The sequence below is a fragment of the Osmia bicornis genome, chromosome 2 (genome assembly GCF_907164935.1).
Source record: "Osmia bicornis bicornis chromosome 2, iOsmBic2.1, whole genome shotgun sequence".
Classification (NCBI taxonomy): Eukaryota; Metazoa; Arthropoda; class Insecta; order Hymenoptera; family Megachilidae; genus Osmia; species Osmia bicornis.
In genome coordinates, this window is record NC_060217.1 from 8,402,988 (window position 1) to 8,416,631 (window position 13,644).

At 38.9% G+C, this 13,644-nt stretch overlaps 1 protein-coding gene across 2 annotated transcripts in view; it reads right to left on the minus strand.

Moving 5' to 3' along the window:
* Window positions 1-1,211: 1,211 nt before the first annotated feature.
* The window catches only part of LOC114875631, a 79,560-nt gene continuing 67,127 nt past the window's right edge, over window positions 1,212-13,644 (minus strand). For both annotated transcript variants that reach the window (XM_046290063.1, XM_046290064.1), the window contains exons 20-21: window positions 9,069-9,451; window positions 1,212-7,536 (exon numbers count right to left, since the gene is read on the minus strand). In XM_046290063.1, the coding sequence (XP_046146019.1) occupies window positions 7,245-7,536; window positions 9,069-9,451 (675 nt within the window). In that variant the 3' untranslated portion in view covers window positions 1,212-7,244. The remainder of the gene's footprint in view (window positions 7,537-9,068; window positions 9,452-13,644) is intronic.

Sequence of the window (13,644 nt, forward strand, 5' to 3'; positions counted from 1 at the left end):
TGCTCGCTTGGGGGTGGTCCCCGTAAAAAATAATACTTCTTGTCTTCGCTCATTTGCCTGCTGTTAAAGCAGCGGTCTCATCACTTGTCTTATTTCTCTCCCTCTCTGCTCTTCGTAAATTACAAATTAAATTACAAATAAAACGCTCTGCATTCATATTAAAAAAATTTTGTCCTCTATATATAGATCCTTAAAGTAAATTCTAAATCCGTAGCAATAAAAGATTCTTACGAAATAACAAGTGTACCGTTAAAACGTGAATTAAGTACACAGAAGAACGGAAGATACCATTCGACACGATGTTGCGGGATGAAATCTAAGATCGTTTTTCGTTTCGTTTCGCGAAAACCTATTAGAATGCCGCGAATGTTTTTAATGGCCGGCAAGGTAGATAGGTAATCCCGTTTGGAAATTGCAACGTGTTACTCGTCGCATGATTAAAGGGCAATATCTATGCAGGTCGGATTAAAGACCGCCAGTCGCAGTAATAATTTATTTACAGGTTCGACTTACGATATCCTGGAACCATTAAGTAGATTCCCGGAGAAAAGTTTGGCCGTGCTGGCCTACCTTGGCTACAGGTGTGAGTCGTAATAACATAGCGGCCGCGCCCTTTAACCTCTAATATCCCTACCTTCGTACTGACTTCACTAACGCCGCCAGAATCGACCCCGCACAGCTACACCGCAATCATCCTCTACCTCTGTATCAATTGCCAGCGAATTATTACTGCGGATACACTTAGCATTGCGCTTTCTCTCTGTTACTTTTGGCACCGCGAATATACCCAGCTACAAAGTTTCAGTTACCTGCCTTTTCGCGGATTCTCTTGCTTCTTTTTTCCCGAATGATTTCAAAGAATATTAATATGTAAATTTAACGAAACCTAGTGGGTTAAATATTAAATAATTTATTATCCGAGAGCTCGAACTTATAGCTAAATTTATCCTGAAAAAATTAATAAGGATTACAAAGGAATTAAAACAGGAACACAGGTGAAACTATGGAGAATCAAAGATGCGATGGAAATTGATCTGAAAGGAAATAAAAAAGAAATAAATGTTAACTGGAATGAACTGTAAAAATAAAACCTGTAAAAAAATTGAAATTTATTTAAGAAGTTTCTTGGAATCTAAAGAAAATAATATCTTAATAGAAGGATATGAATGAATCGTGCAGGCTTCTTTAACAGCGAATGAAGAAAGTCGTGGTGTTGTCCAAAACTGTAATTTATTTCTCCACAGTGCCAAAATACACTAGAATACTTGGTAATTGTAGAAAATATTATCGGTACTGTTTCAATACAAGTATAGAACGTGATAGATGCAATGATGCGTGAACGATGATTGAATGGAGTGAAAAAATTTCATACGAATGGAGCGGTACATCTGAAATGGAGTGAATGGCAAACTCGCGCGCAAGTCTGAGCAAATAAAATTAATGCTACTTATTCTAAGAGAAATAAACAGTAAGAGAAACCATATGGAAAAGCGTTCGTTCAATGTTGAAATTTTCATCTCTCTTTAATCACTGTATGAGCAATTTTTATTTTAATCTATCAGAAAATCAAAATCTGAAACTTGTAAAAAAATGAGGAAATCATTAATTAAATTCTGAAATTTGAACGAACGTGTTTTCCTTACGGTAATAGAATTCGGCGCTGTAATTGACGCAAAGTTTACACATTAATAGTCGAAGAAAACCTGTGGGCGAAATCTATGGATAAATTTAAAAAGAAAAACCTTAAATGTTGATTTCCACTCATTGTCCTAAGGTGTCATGCAATTACTCAAAATTACCGCGCCAAAGTCACAAAATAAAATATAAAACTTCGATAATTAAATTCGATCGCGTCTTCGATGAATGTAATTGAATTTCATCAATACAATCAAGTTCAATCCTCCGTGAACCAAAGTCCAAAAAGAAATGAATACTCGTTGTCTGTCAAGAAAGGTAAAAAATACTTGTGAAAAATAAAATATATACTGATCAATAATACTACTCAAATAAACGGTTCATGGAGGGTTAATTTTTAAGTAAGACGCAAAAATCCAACGAGGCATCATACTCACGAAAGTAGAAATTTCAAATCAAACTTTCTTGCAAAAATGACCTGCAGTTTCTTCCTTTACCATAAAATTTTACCATGAAATTAAATTTAGAAATCGAAACTGCAAGCCGCTGTAAAAATCTAAATTATCGTATAATAGAACCTGCAGCTGCAGGTAAACGTACATAAATTCATATCCTTTATACCATTTTTTTCATTTTTATCGATTTTTCCCCCAAAATACATAACGATACGTTCGTCCACTGACCTTATATCGTAGCATTCGTTAAACGTAAAAACCGCATGCAAATTAGAATCTAAATAGTCGTAATAGCAACGCAAAGATGAATACATTTCGCGAGAAAAACCAAGCTCGTTGCAAGCACGACACGATCGAGATTGAAACGGAAAAATCATTCTCTTTCAATGTATACATACGTATATAGATATATAAGTAATTATTTTGATTTCTCAGGTACTTTATACATATTATCATAGGTAAATAAGGCAGGTGAGGCAAGCCTCGTGTTCGTCGATTCCAGTTTTTCCTTCGTCATTCTACAGTAACCATTTTTTGCCAAAAATCTTGGCTCTTAGTCACTAAAGAAGATAAGAAAATCTAAATTCGATGAACAAGGACTTAAATCAAGCGAACCTCGTAACAGGATGTCCTGTGACGGATCCTTCAAAGTGCATGAAAATTTTCTAGCACTATACTTAAATAAACAGAGTGATTTTTGACGTAGAATAATTAGAACAATTTAATTATTATATATAGAGGATGAATGGTAACAGTGCAATTTAATGGACTAAATGTTTCTTCTTTTTTAAATACCGTCTTAAATTTTTGTAGTTTAATGCTGTATCTTATCGATCCATGAACTTCAACAATTCCTCAGGCTAATTACCAAGAATTATTACGGAACGGTATATCCAGCGACGAAAATCGCTCTGTTTCTTAAGTTCTCTCTGTTTAACGACACCGAAGGGGGTCGTCATCTTTACTGATCTCGATGAAGTTCCTTCGATCCCACGGGATTGTTCGTTTAATAAAAAATCAGGTATGCAAAAGAATACAACTAGCTGTTAAGTTGTGTCTGTATGTATGCGTGTAAGTTTGTGTGAATCTACGTGTAAATGTATCGTCAAAAACACGTAAGTACAACAACGTTAAAAAAAATGGGTGCATCGAATGCGACCCATTATTTCGCTCATCCATTTCCATTATCTTTTTCCTTTTTCAAGCATGCATCGTCTTGGAAGAAATATTCATATCCAACATTTCTTATTTTTTTTTTTTCTTTCTTTCATGTATCTTTCATCGTAAAGCAACGTTACGATTGATTTGTTTCGATCAGGTTGATCGATTTGGGAAACCGTTTTCTGGTAATGTTCTCACGGTTTCCACTAATGTTAACCAAGGCGAGTTAATACAAGCCAAGTTTACACACTGTCGGTCAAAGTCTGCGGGAATATAAAAATCCTACTTGCAAACTTCACGGACTCCTCTTGTTCGTGAACAAGATACATTCTGCCAGAAAGGTCCGGCAGAGGTGTACTATCGCTACTGCTAAACACAAAACACACTCGTAAACGTGTACGCTTACACGGTAAGCATCGTGCATCAACTGCGAAAGCCTTCACACTAACAACTCTGGCGAATCGTTCGTTTTTTTCTGAAAAAATTTTATTTCTCTTGCTCTATTCTTTTTTTCGATATGTTTCCTTGGATTATAGGGGTCGCGATAGCCCCGCAAATCTTTAAGGCGTGTTGAAATAATTTTTGGAAAATTTATAAGCAAAATCATCATCAGTGTTTCAGACGTTTCACATCGAAGCATATGATAATTGTGTATATTCTAATAATAAAATTGAACGAATACGAGTAAGTTTCTTCTTATCGCCTACAATCCCTTTCCCTAACAAAATATCTCACAAAATAGACCTCTCTAATTTCCTTTCCCTCTACGAAATGATATAATGCCTATGTTTCTCTTCTTTTTTTTTTGTTTTTTTGTTTAGAAAAAATATTGATCGATCTTATAGGTGCGATTAATTCGTTTGTTTTATATACGCACATATTTACATGAATTATTCACCTCTCTAGTTTATCTTACACTTTTCGAATATTAAAAGTTATAAAAAGTATGCGAATTGGAGAATTCAAAACGGCTGTGCTTTTCATAAAAAAAAACCATCCGGCACAGAAGACGAAACGGAAGCTCGGTGTTTCGAGCTGAAAATCAAACGAATCGTCGTGAACGTTCGTTAAAAAGCAAACACTGAACCAGTGTTGTAAACTACCCGTTAGCTTTGACAAATAAGAATATCCTCTAAAATGTAGAAAAATAAAATTCCAAATTTTCATCGATTTTTTGATCACCGGTTATCCTCTATCACTCGATATTTCGTGCAGTCATCAAACTGATCAAATTAATTATTGCCTTTATCGAAGACCGATTAGCATATCGATATAATCACAGCAATCGATATTCAGCAACTATCATCGATAAAAATCTACTGTCCGAGCTTTATACAAGCTTACAAACAGGGTGTTCCATTTTAATCAAAATTCATGTGTAAATATAAATTTTTATCACTTAAAATATCACTCAGATGATTTCTTGAAAAATTGTATAAAAAATAGTGAAAACTTTTTTAAATAAAAATCCAAAGTCAAGGTGCAATTTTATTAATTGATTAAAAAAGGACACCCTGTATACATATTATGAAACACCATCAAACCATTGTACAATTTAATAGTCGTAAGAATAAAAATCCTGTATCATGCAAAATATATAGAAATGATTTTCAAACGTTCTCCTTTAACTCCTATGAAAACCTACCCCTAACTCTAACACCATTCCTATGGTGCAATGTACAACTTCACACCTTTCAATTATCATCATTCCTCCCCCTATTTATTTATATTCATTGATCGAGCATTAATTAGCTCTTCTTTTCACCCCCATGATCCTCGTTGCAGAGGAATCATACTGCAAAAGGGTGTGTTTTCATCGAAACATAAACAACCCTTATCAACCTTTACTCGTAAGTGTACTCACGAAGAGCAAATATTATGCAACACTCAAGCGACTCTTCGTGAGTGGATTGATTAAAAAAAAAAAAAAAAAATATCTGTCGATGGAATTCGAGAGAACTCGAAGGTTCTTCGAAATCAGAAGGTCGCGAGCCAAGTTTCTACGTAGAAGATGCTACGTAAACGATATCGAACACGACATCGCCTGGCATTTTAATGAAATTATCACTGGGGACCGGTCGCACGAACCTGTCAGTCCGATGTTAGTTTCATTAGAATTGCAGAGACTTGCGTGGCTGCGAATCAGAATGATCGAGGGTTTCTTTTTGGCCTCGAAGCATTTGGGCCGTTTGCAACGAGCAAAAAGATAACCCAAAGATATCTGCGCGAAAGAATTTCATTTAATACAATCTTGATTGATAATTACGCTATTAATAACAAAGGAAAAGAAATGAAAAATGAAAAAATTTTTTTTCTGGTTATATTAAATGAAATCCCATCGCAACCTCCAAGGTGGCATTGTTTAATGCCACCCCCTTTGTTCTCGTAAGCTGCAAACAGCCATCGTAAAAAAAAAACAAAAGAAACAAATCATTGAAAACAACAAAACGATATTACTGTCATTCAACATCAGCATGCAAATGATTCGAAAGGAAACGTCTGCACTTCAGCAGAGTTTCCGGTATATCTGTTTCCCTAGCAACACCATAAATGTCACCTCATCGTGATTGACGTTAAATTATGAACAATAATAATACATGTATATATATAATTTGCAACATATATAAATAAATATTTATACTATATAACAAAATCGTCACTTATTTAGTGAACTTTCGAAACCTCGTTAATTATGCAAATAGAAAAGATTATTGATCATTCAGCGATCAATTTTTCGTTTCGTTGTAAATGCTCTCTGCATAGAAGATAAAGTTTTCTCTTTATAAATACTTCTCAACCTTATCTCTCGTTATCGAAGAGGTTTCTATTAATATTCGAAGATCAATGCATTTGATCCTGCATTTGGATAAATTTATTTATCCTCTTCGTTTCGAATGCAATTGCACAAAAGATAAATATCGTAAAAACGTATAAAAAAAGTATCCTCACTGATCATTATTTATCTCTTTTTTTTGACCTAGTGCTCATTGTCATCTATCTACGTCGCGCCTCAATCACTTTTACGTATTACATTTGTGTATTTTTTTTTCTATTCTTTTTTTTTATCTTTTATATCACAACTTCAAGCGAGCGCACATTTTCCTCGCACAGGTCGTTGCATCTCAGTCTGTAAAAGAGGAACCAAGTCCAAGGGTTTCATCGATAATAGAGAAACTCGTTCTCTCGTCGCATCTTTGAGCTTGCGAGCAATTGACAGGAAAGTTTGGCAGTGCGTGAATCAGGGAAATTTCGAAGAATGCGACGGGATCGAAAATTATGCCAACGGTGCTTTGAAATTGACACGGCAGACAAACTTGCGACACAAGATAAAACATATGTGTGTAAACGTCGATATGAAAAAAGGATAGTTTTGTGCAATTTATTGAGATATCAAATCTCAAGTGTTTCTTCAAAAATGTAGATGAAATTTCATGAATTTTAAGCAGTGTTCTGTGGAATTTGGACAAATTGTATCATTGAAGTAACTTGAGAAAATCTGAATACTAGAAATCAAAAATATAATCATTTTTACTATCAATATAAAATTGCAAAGTGCACTTGATAAATTCCTGTCGAAGAATTAATTATAATACATTCAATAGAAAAATATTTCTAATGTATTGTTCAAATTCCGCACAGAACACCCTGTATGCAGTCTACGATAAATCCCAAGTGGTTCATTGAAAAACAGGAACCGAAGTAAAATACTCGATAATAATTTCAATAACCCGGCAACGTTGGCAGTGTACCAGCTAGCTCGATTTACCGAAAATCGTGCGCTCCTCGTGTCTAACAACAATCTACCACCCCTTTCTAGATCCTGCGTTCGTGATCGCGATCAACGAATCCATCTTTCTCTCTCTCTCTCTCTCTCTCTCTCTACGAAGCTACAAAGTCAGGTGACAGGAGAAATTAATCGATCCGAACGCTGTTTATCATTAGAGCTTCGGCTCTGTTCAACGTGTTCACCCAAATGGTCGAGCGTTGGGTGGCTCAGACCGGTGGTGGTCCCCTAACGTATCGTAGTTGAGGGGTGAGAGATAGATTTAGAGTGTTGGCAGCCTCGCAACAATGAGGTTCCAAGAGGCAAGCGGCACAGAATAGAGCGACCAGAGCTAGTTGAAAGGGTAATGCCGCCCTCAGGATACGCCAGACCCAACTTTGAGGTAGTCCTGGCTCGTTGTCGGGATCCCCGGCATCCGTCGCGCCACTTTTCGCAGCGATCATTGTGATCCGCTCCGAATTTCCTCTCGCCATCTCCGTCGGGCTGGTCTTTTTACGCTTGCTGCAGAAATACACAGAGGAAAAGAAAAATCGTGTTTATTAGAGAATTCTCCTGGGCACCTTCTCGAACGTGGAGGATCTGGAAGAGGTTTGAACGAGGATCCTGACCTTCTGGTGGAAGAGGTTGCTTATGGAACTGCGGATAATTCATGCAAATATGTGTGCTTTTTATAATTAAGGCTTTTTTGTAACACAGTGATCTGGAAGACAGGTGTGCAGGTTGTGACTGAAAGGTATAGAAATTAAGTGAACATTGAAGCGTAAGTATTAATTGGATGAATAAATAAGATGCGAACTCGTGCATGCTGGAAAAAGGAAAATGAAACCGTTAAATAATTATAGAGGATCTGGAAATTTTTAAATATGAGAATCTCTATATATTAAAAATAAATTAGTTATTAAAAGAAGCATTAAGATTTGTGCTGTAAGGAATGAGAGGAAGTAAATAAGATACTTGATAATCATATTAGTCTCCATGTTCAAGATTAAATTAATATCAAAACCTAGTACCAACAACATCCCGCAGTGCGGAGAGTCGAAGGTGTTGCGTTAATCGAGCTAATTAATTTACAGCATCCCATGGGCGGAAGCCAGAGCGGGAAACGAGTAAAAGGTAAGTTTTCAAGGAAAATTGCATTTAGATACTATGTCTTCGCAGATACGCAGCTTTTTAAAATGAAAAAATAAAAGTGACAAGGTGTCAGAAGGTGTTTCTATGATTAAAATGGGGAAAAGAGGAGGAGTGCGCGAGGCGAGCAAAAGGGGCGACGAGCTTTTACAACTTTTTTTACGATGCAATATGGTCGGCATTCTATGCTACAACGAAAACTAAACCTATTACTGTAGCCAGCGAACAGTGATTAAACGCGACTATAAAAAAAAGCATTCTTCAAACAAAGTTAAATAAGGTGGCCCGGTGATAATGGGAATTCCGAGTAATTGCGATTGAAAGAGCGGATCGGGAAACGGAGATCCTCTGAGGGGAATAAAAGTAAAACAAGGAAACACACTTTTTAAGACTCTTCTTCGTTTTCTAATCGCAATTTTCTACTTTCCTTCGTTTGACGAGGATAAATTTATAAATTTCCAAATGTACACTTTCAACTAAAACAGTTGCCAATAACTTGGAGACCTCGAACGGGATTTTAACGGGATAGGAGACAGACAGGGAGGCGTTCATTCACAGCTAACTTCTTATATTCAAATGAGCGAACGCGTTATGGGAGTAGAACTATGAACGGGTCGAGCTCTTGTCCCCACGTCTAAATAGACGCCTTCATTCTTTGCTTCTCATTTCGACGTTATGCAAATGGAATGCGAGCCGAGGAGAATCGTTCTTTATTCCCTCGAAAGTCTCGAAGCGTCTGAATAAATTAAGAAACTACCAAGACCGTACACCAAGAAAAATGTTTTCCAATAACCAGCTTCTTAACACGTTCGCTATCGTGTATGCGCGAAATTCAGGGTGTTGAAGGATTCATTCTTAAGCGAGGGAAAATAATGAAAAAATAAAAGAAAATAATAAGTACTCACTCTGAGTAGTGATGGACCTGGCTGTTGCTCGTCCGCTTGGAGGCCCGTGCTTCGACACTCGCCGCGGTTCGTACGATCAGTTCCCGGCACTGTTTCTGAAGATCACGAAGTTCCGTTTCCGTGTCCTCGACTCTTTTCCAAAGCTGGCCGAGCGCCTCGCTTCCCGGTGCCAATTGATTCTCCAAACTGCGCGTTAATCGACGAAGAGCAGCCAGCCTTCGTTCACGTTCGCTCAGCTCCTGCTCGCTTCCGCTGTCGGAGATGCCACTGTCGGACAACGAGCCACCTTCCTGGGTCAGACTGATCGGCGAGGAGTCGCCGAATTTCGTCGACGCCCCGCTGCTCACCTCCTCTGTGCTCGAGTCTTTCAACACGGTGCCGTTCTGCAACAAGAACACCGGGAGTCGCATTTTTAACTTCCTCCGAACAACACCGCTATTCTTGTTCTTTCTTTTGACATTCTTTTTCAACTTGGCTCGCGCGGTAGATAATACGTGTAGTGATAGAAAAATTTCGAAGGATTTTTCTACGTTGATACTTGAAATAACAAACTGAAATTTCATTTACTTTCGAACACGCCCGTGCTACCGATCTCCCGGCGATCGATTACGAAGAAAAATCACGAAAGGATGTGCTTAAGCCGTCCTCCTGATTAGATCGCGAGATGCTGATAGGTATAAATACACCCCGGGAGAGAATACGATATCGAATATTGCATAATCCAGTGTCGGTTATTGCCGGCGGGCAACCGGAAGGCGTATAAGACGATTATATAGTCGAAGAAGGGGCAGATAGGGTGAGTGAAAGAAAGGAAGCAAAGGGAGCACTCGGGGCTGTACGATGACAACTAGAAATTAAAATGAAACTCGAAACTCGATGAATACGAAATATGTTATTACATTTCTAATCTTTGTTATATCTTTATTATATAACTTTTAAAGATTCTATAATCCCGCGATACTTTCTCAGTTAAGAACCCATAAAACAACAGTCGGAATCGAGAAAAGGTATAAAAGAACATCGTACACGTCGATCACCGTTCGCTTTTCCCCGAAAAACCACGGTTCGCGATATTTCTCGAACAACCCCCATCCAGCGCAACTGATACCAGTGTCACGTAACCGTTTCAACTTTGATATGAACTTGTTCCCTCCGCGGGAGAAGGAACGAGAGGAAAAGCGAGAGGGATACGGGTGAAAAGGAACAAAATAAAAAAGGGACACAAGGCCGCGACACGAAACGTTGATACCAGACAGCAGTGGTAATAGTAAAAAAGTGGCGTGGAGCGAGGATCAGAAGGAAGACAGAAGCGAAAGGGTGAGAGGGTGGAAAGCAAGCGAGAAGAGAGGGCGGAAGAAAGAGAGGGTTGGTTTAGGCTGTTGCAACGGAAGAGAGGGAGGAGAGGGAGAGAGGCTCCGGTAATGAAAAGCGCGATCCGCATACCAAGTAGCAACCTTCCAGCTAACCTATATATAAGTCGGTATACTCTTGTATAACGGATAGTAGGTACGAAGTGAGTCGAGTGAGAATCCACGTTGCCCGAAGGACCAATCACCTAGAAGAAAACTGAGAGAATTCATTATTACCGCCCTACGACGACTGAGCTTCAAATTCTATAAGTTCTATAGCTACAGTCCTTCGAGTCCTCAAATTCTTTCGCCATTGGCGATATAAGAAAATATTTCGCTAATTATTTAATAAGTACTCGGATTTTGTTTAGAGGATGAGAGATAGCATCGATGAAGTTGTATGTTGCATCGTAGAGAGATGTCAGGTTTACAAATTGCCCCCATCCGCTCTTATAATTAGACTAATCTAATTCGATCGTGGCGTATAATTAGGACTTGGCGACGGGAATGAAACTAATGTAACGATCTAAAGGGCAAGACGGATAGAGGAGGGAAAAATTTATGGAACGGAATTAATTATAGATGTCGAGGAAATAATTTCAGGTATCGTGGTCAGAAAAAATAAATACTTGGCTCCGTTATTGGAGGATTAAAATGTGTGAGAAATAAGTGGTCTAAATATGTCACATCCAGCGTAACTGGAAAGGTTTTTAATCGATGTAAAAAGGTGGTGGTGGCTCGTCGACACCGCTATATCCGCAGGCTACAACTGGTCAGTCGAACGATCCACCGGCGATATTAAATTTGTATTTTTACGCTGATTCCACGGCCCATTGCCGTACGTGAGTGGAAAGGGAATCGTTCGGGCGATTAACGATCCCGGCTCCCTAGGGAGTCGCTGCCTCTGAGGTAGCCAACACCCTTGGTCGGCCGTACGCGATCCTAAAACTTCCCTTCGCCCACCTATTCGCTAATATTTTATTTAATGCCTATCAAAATTTATGGATTTTTCACGTTCAGACCAACCATCTCGAGTTCGTATGAAATTTAATGTTCGCGGAACGTTTTCCTTTCTGCGTTTAAAGGAAGACTTCCGGGAAAAGAAAAATATACAATGTATGATAAAAGAAAAAGCAGAACTAATCGAAACTCATCGTCCCGAAGAAATCTAAACGGAAGAAGAATCGGCATCGCGGTAGAAGTTATTACATATCTCGAGCCACCCCCTTTCGTTTTATCGTTCCAATCAGAATTCCTTGAAACAGAATCAGCGAGAGACGAGGGAGGAGGGTAAGGTCGTATAATGTCGAGCGTTTCTTAGCTCGCTAAAGGGTCGTCGTATCGGAAAGAGGAGAAAGAAAGATGTAACGTCGAGTGCATGAAATTATCCCCTCGAGTGTTGTAGATCGACGAAACCGAGCAGTCAGCCCGGTGGATTACTTCGTCTTGACGGGACTTTGAATACGCTCGCAGCGTCGCGTCGCGTCGCGTCGGTCGAGCAGCTTCCTACGCTGCTGCTAACGCACCCCGGGGTTGCCACCCCCGTTCCTTACACCTTTGTTAGGGTAAAAATATCGTGTCGCGGGCCATACGTCTTTCAGACAGGCGAAATAAGCACGGGGACAATTGGAAGTTGCTCGGCTCGCCTTGCTTTTCTCTACCTCTCTCACTTTCGTGTATCGCAAGATGATTTATAAATAAATTTATAATAAATAAATAAATAAATAAATAGATGATTTCATATGAAGAAAAAATTTTTGAATTTAAAGAGGTATAAATTAACAATCTATCTTCTTTCAAAAATCTTAATTTTTCTCCTGTTAATTACCTTTCACTTTTAATTAAACAACGAGAATATTTGAAAGGAGATGGAATAATTGACTTCCGTTGGTCACGTATCCGGCCGGGAAGCAGTTATTCTAATCGCGTAGAGGGTAGAGTAAAAAAAATGAGCAACGTCGAGGTGGAAATATCGCGTGGCGGGCGGCACGTTTCTCTGACAAGAGCGTAGCACACGGCCAGGCCAATCGGAAGTCGTGATAACAAACCTGCCACCTGCTTCACCTCCAGCTACTTTTCTCCTTAAGTCCATAAAGCGGAGAAAGCGGACGCGAGCCGAGCTTGCCAAGAGATTTACTTTATATGCAAATGCAAGACGGATATGGTGGAAATAGGGGGATGCTATGGCGTTTAACCGAAACACGATATCGACAAGTGTCATCTGTCAAACGTACCCTCTAATCTCACCCCTTCTATCCCTCGTTTCGCTACCTCCTTCCGGAAAACTTAGATCACTCAACTTGACCCTGAACACGACTTTATAAATGTAAATATTTAATCACTTTAAATTACTTTTAATTCATTTTGTTTATAAACAGAATAATTTCCAACTTAGATTTCAAATATTTGTTTTAAATATTTTATCTGCAACATAAACTTCGAATCCGTTGTACCAAACTCAAACACGTTCTTCCGATTCCTTAGGGAGGACTACCCTTGCTTCTTCGATCAAAGAAGAAAAAAAAAAAAAAAAAAACAAAAGTCGAGAAAAGCTTTCTCTCAAAGACGAACCAATAAACATGATTCGTCTTATAATCTCGCCTTTCCTTACGAGACCCATATCCCCAGAGTTCTTCCATCTCAGTCAATCTAAGCGGGGAAATGGTTTTATGCACACAAGTGATACCCACGGGGACCGTTACCCCATCCAAGGACGTTGAATAATTGCTGGCAGCTATCTAACCGATTGAAAATCAAGGATACCGTGGGAATATCGGCTAAGATTTCGTCCATGTCGATCATTTCAACGCCGAATATTATTCCCGATCTATGATTACTGAAGATCAACAAAGTATTCGCAGAAATCACGAAACGCAGGAATCTATCCACGGATCGATCAGTTTTCGTGCGTGAATAATGGCGGAGGTAATCTCGCTTGTTCGAACGTAAGAGAAGGCAAGGGTGGGCATCGAGAGCGAGAGATCCGTATAAATGGTAATAGGCATTATAGGCAGGCGAAATAAAGGAGAAAGGCGTGATCGAAGTACGAAAGGGATAAAAGGAACCGAGCGTGGACTCGAGGATAGCCATTATCCGAGCGAAGACGTGGATCACGATGCAAAACGCTCGCACTTAACGGCCCTCACTCGCCTCTGAATTCTTCTCTTTAGCCATTCTCGTGCCTCTAATCGTCACACATTACAGATCGACGACGCACACGTCCACCT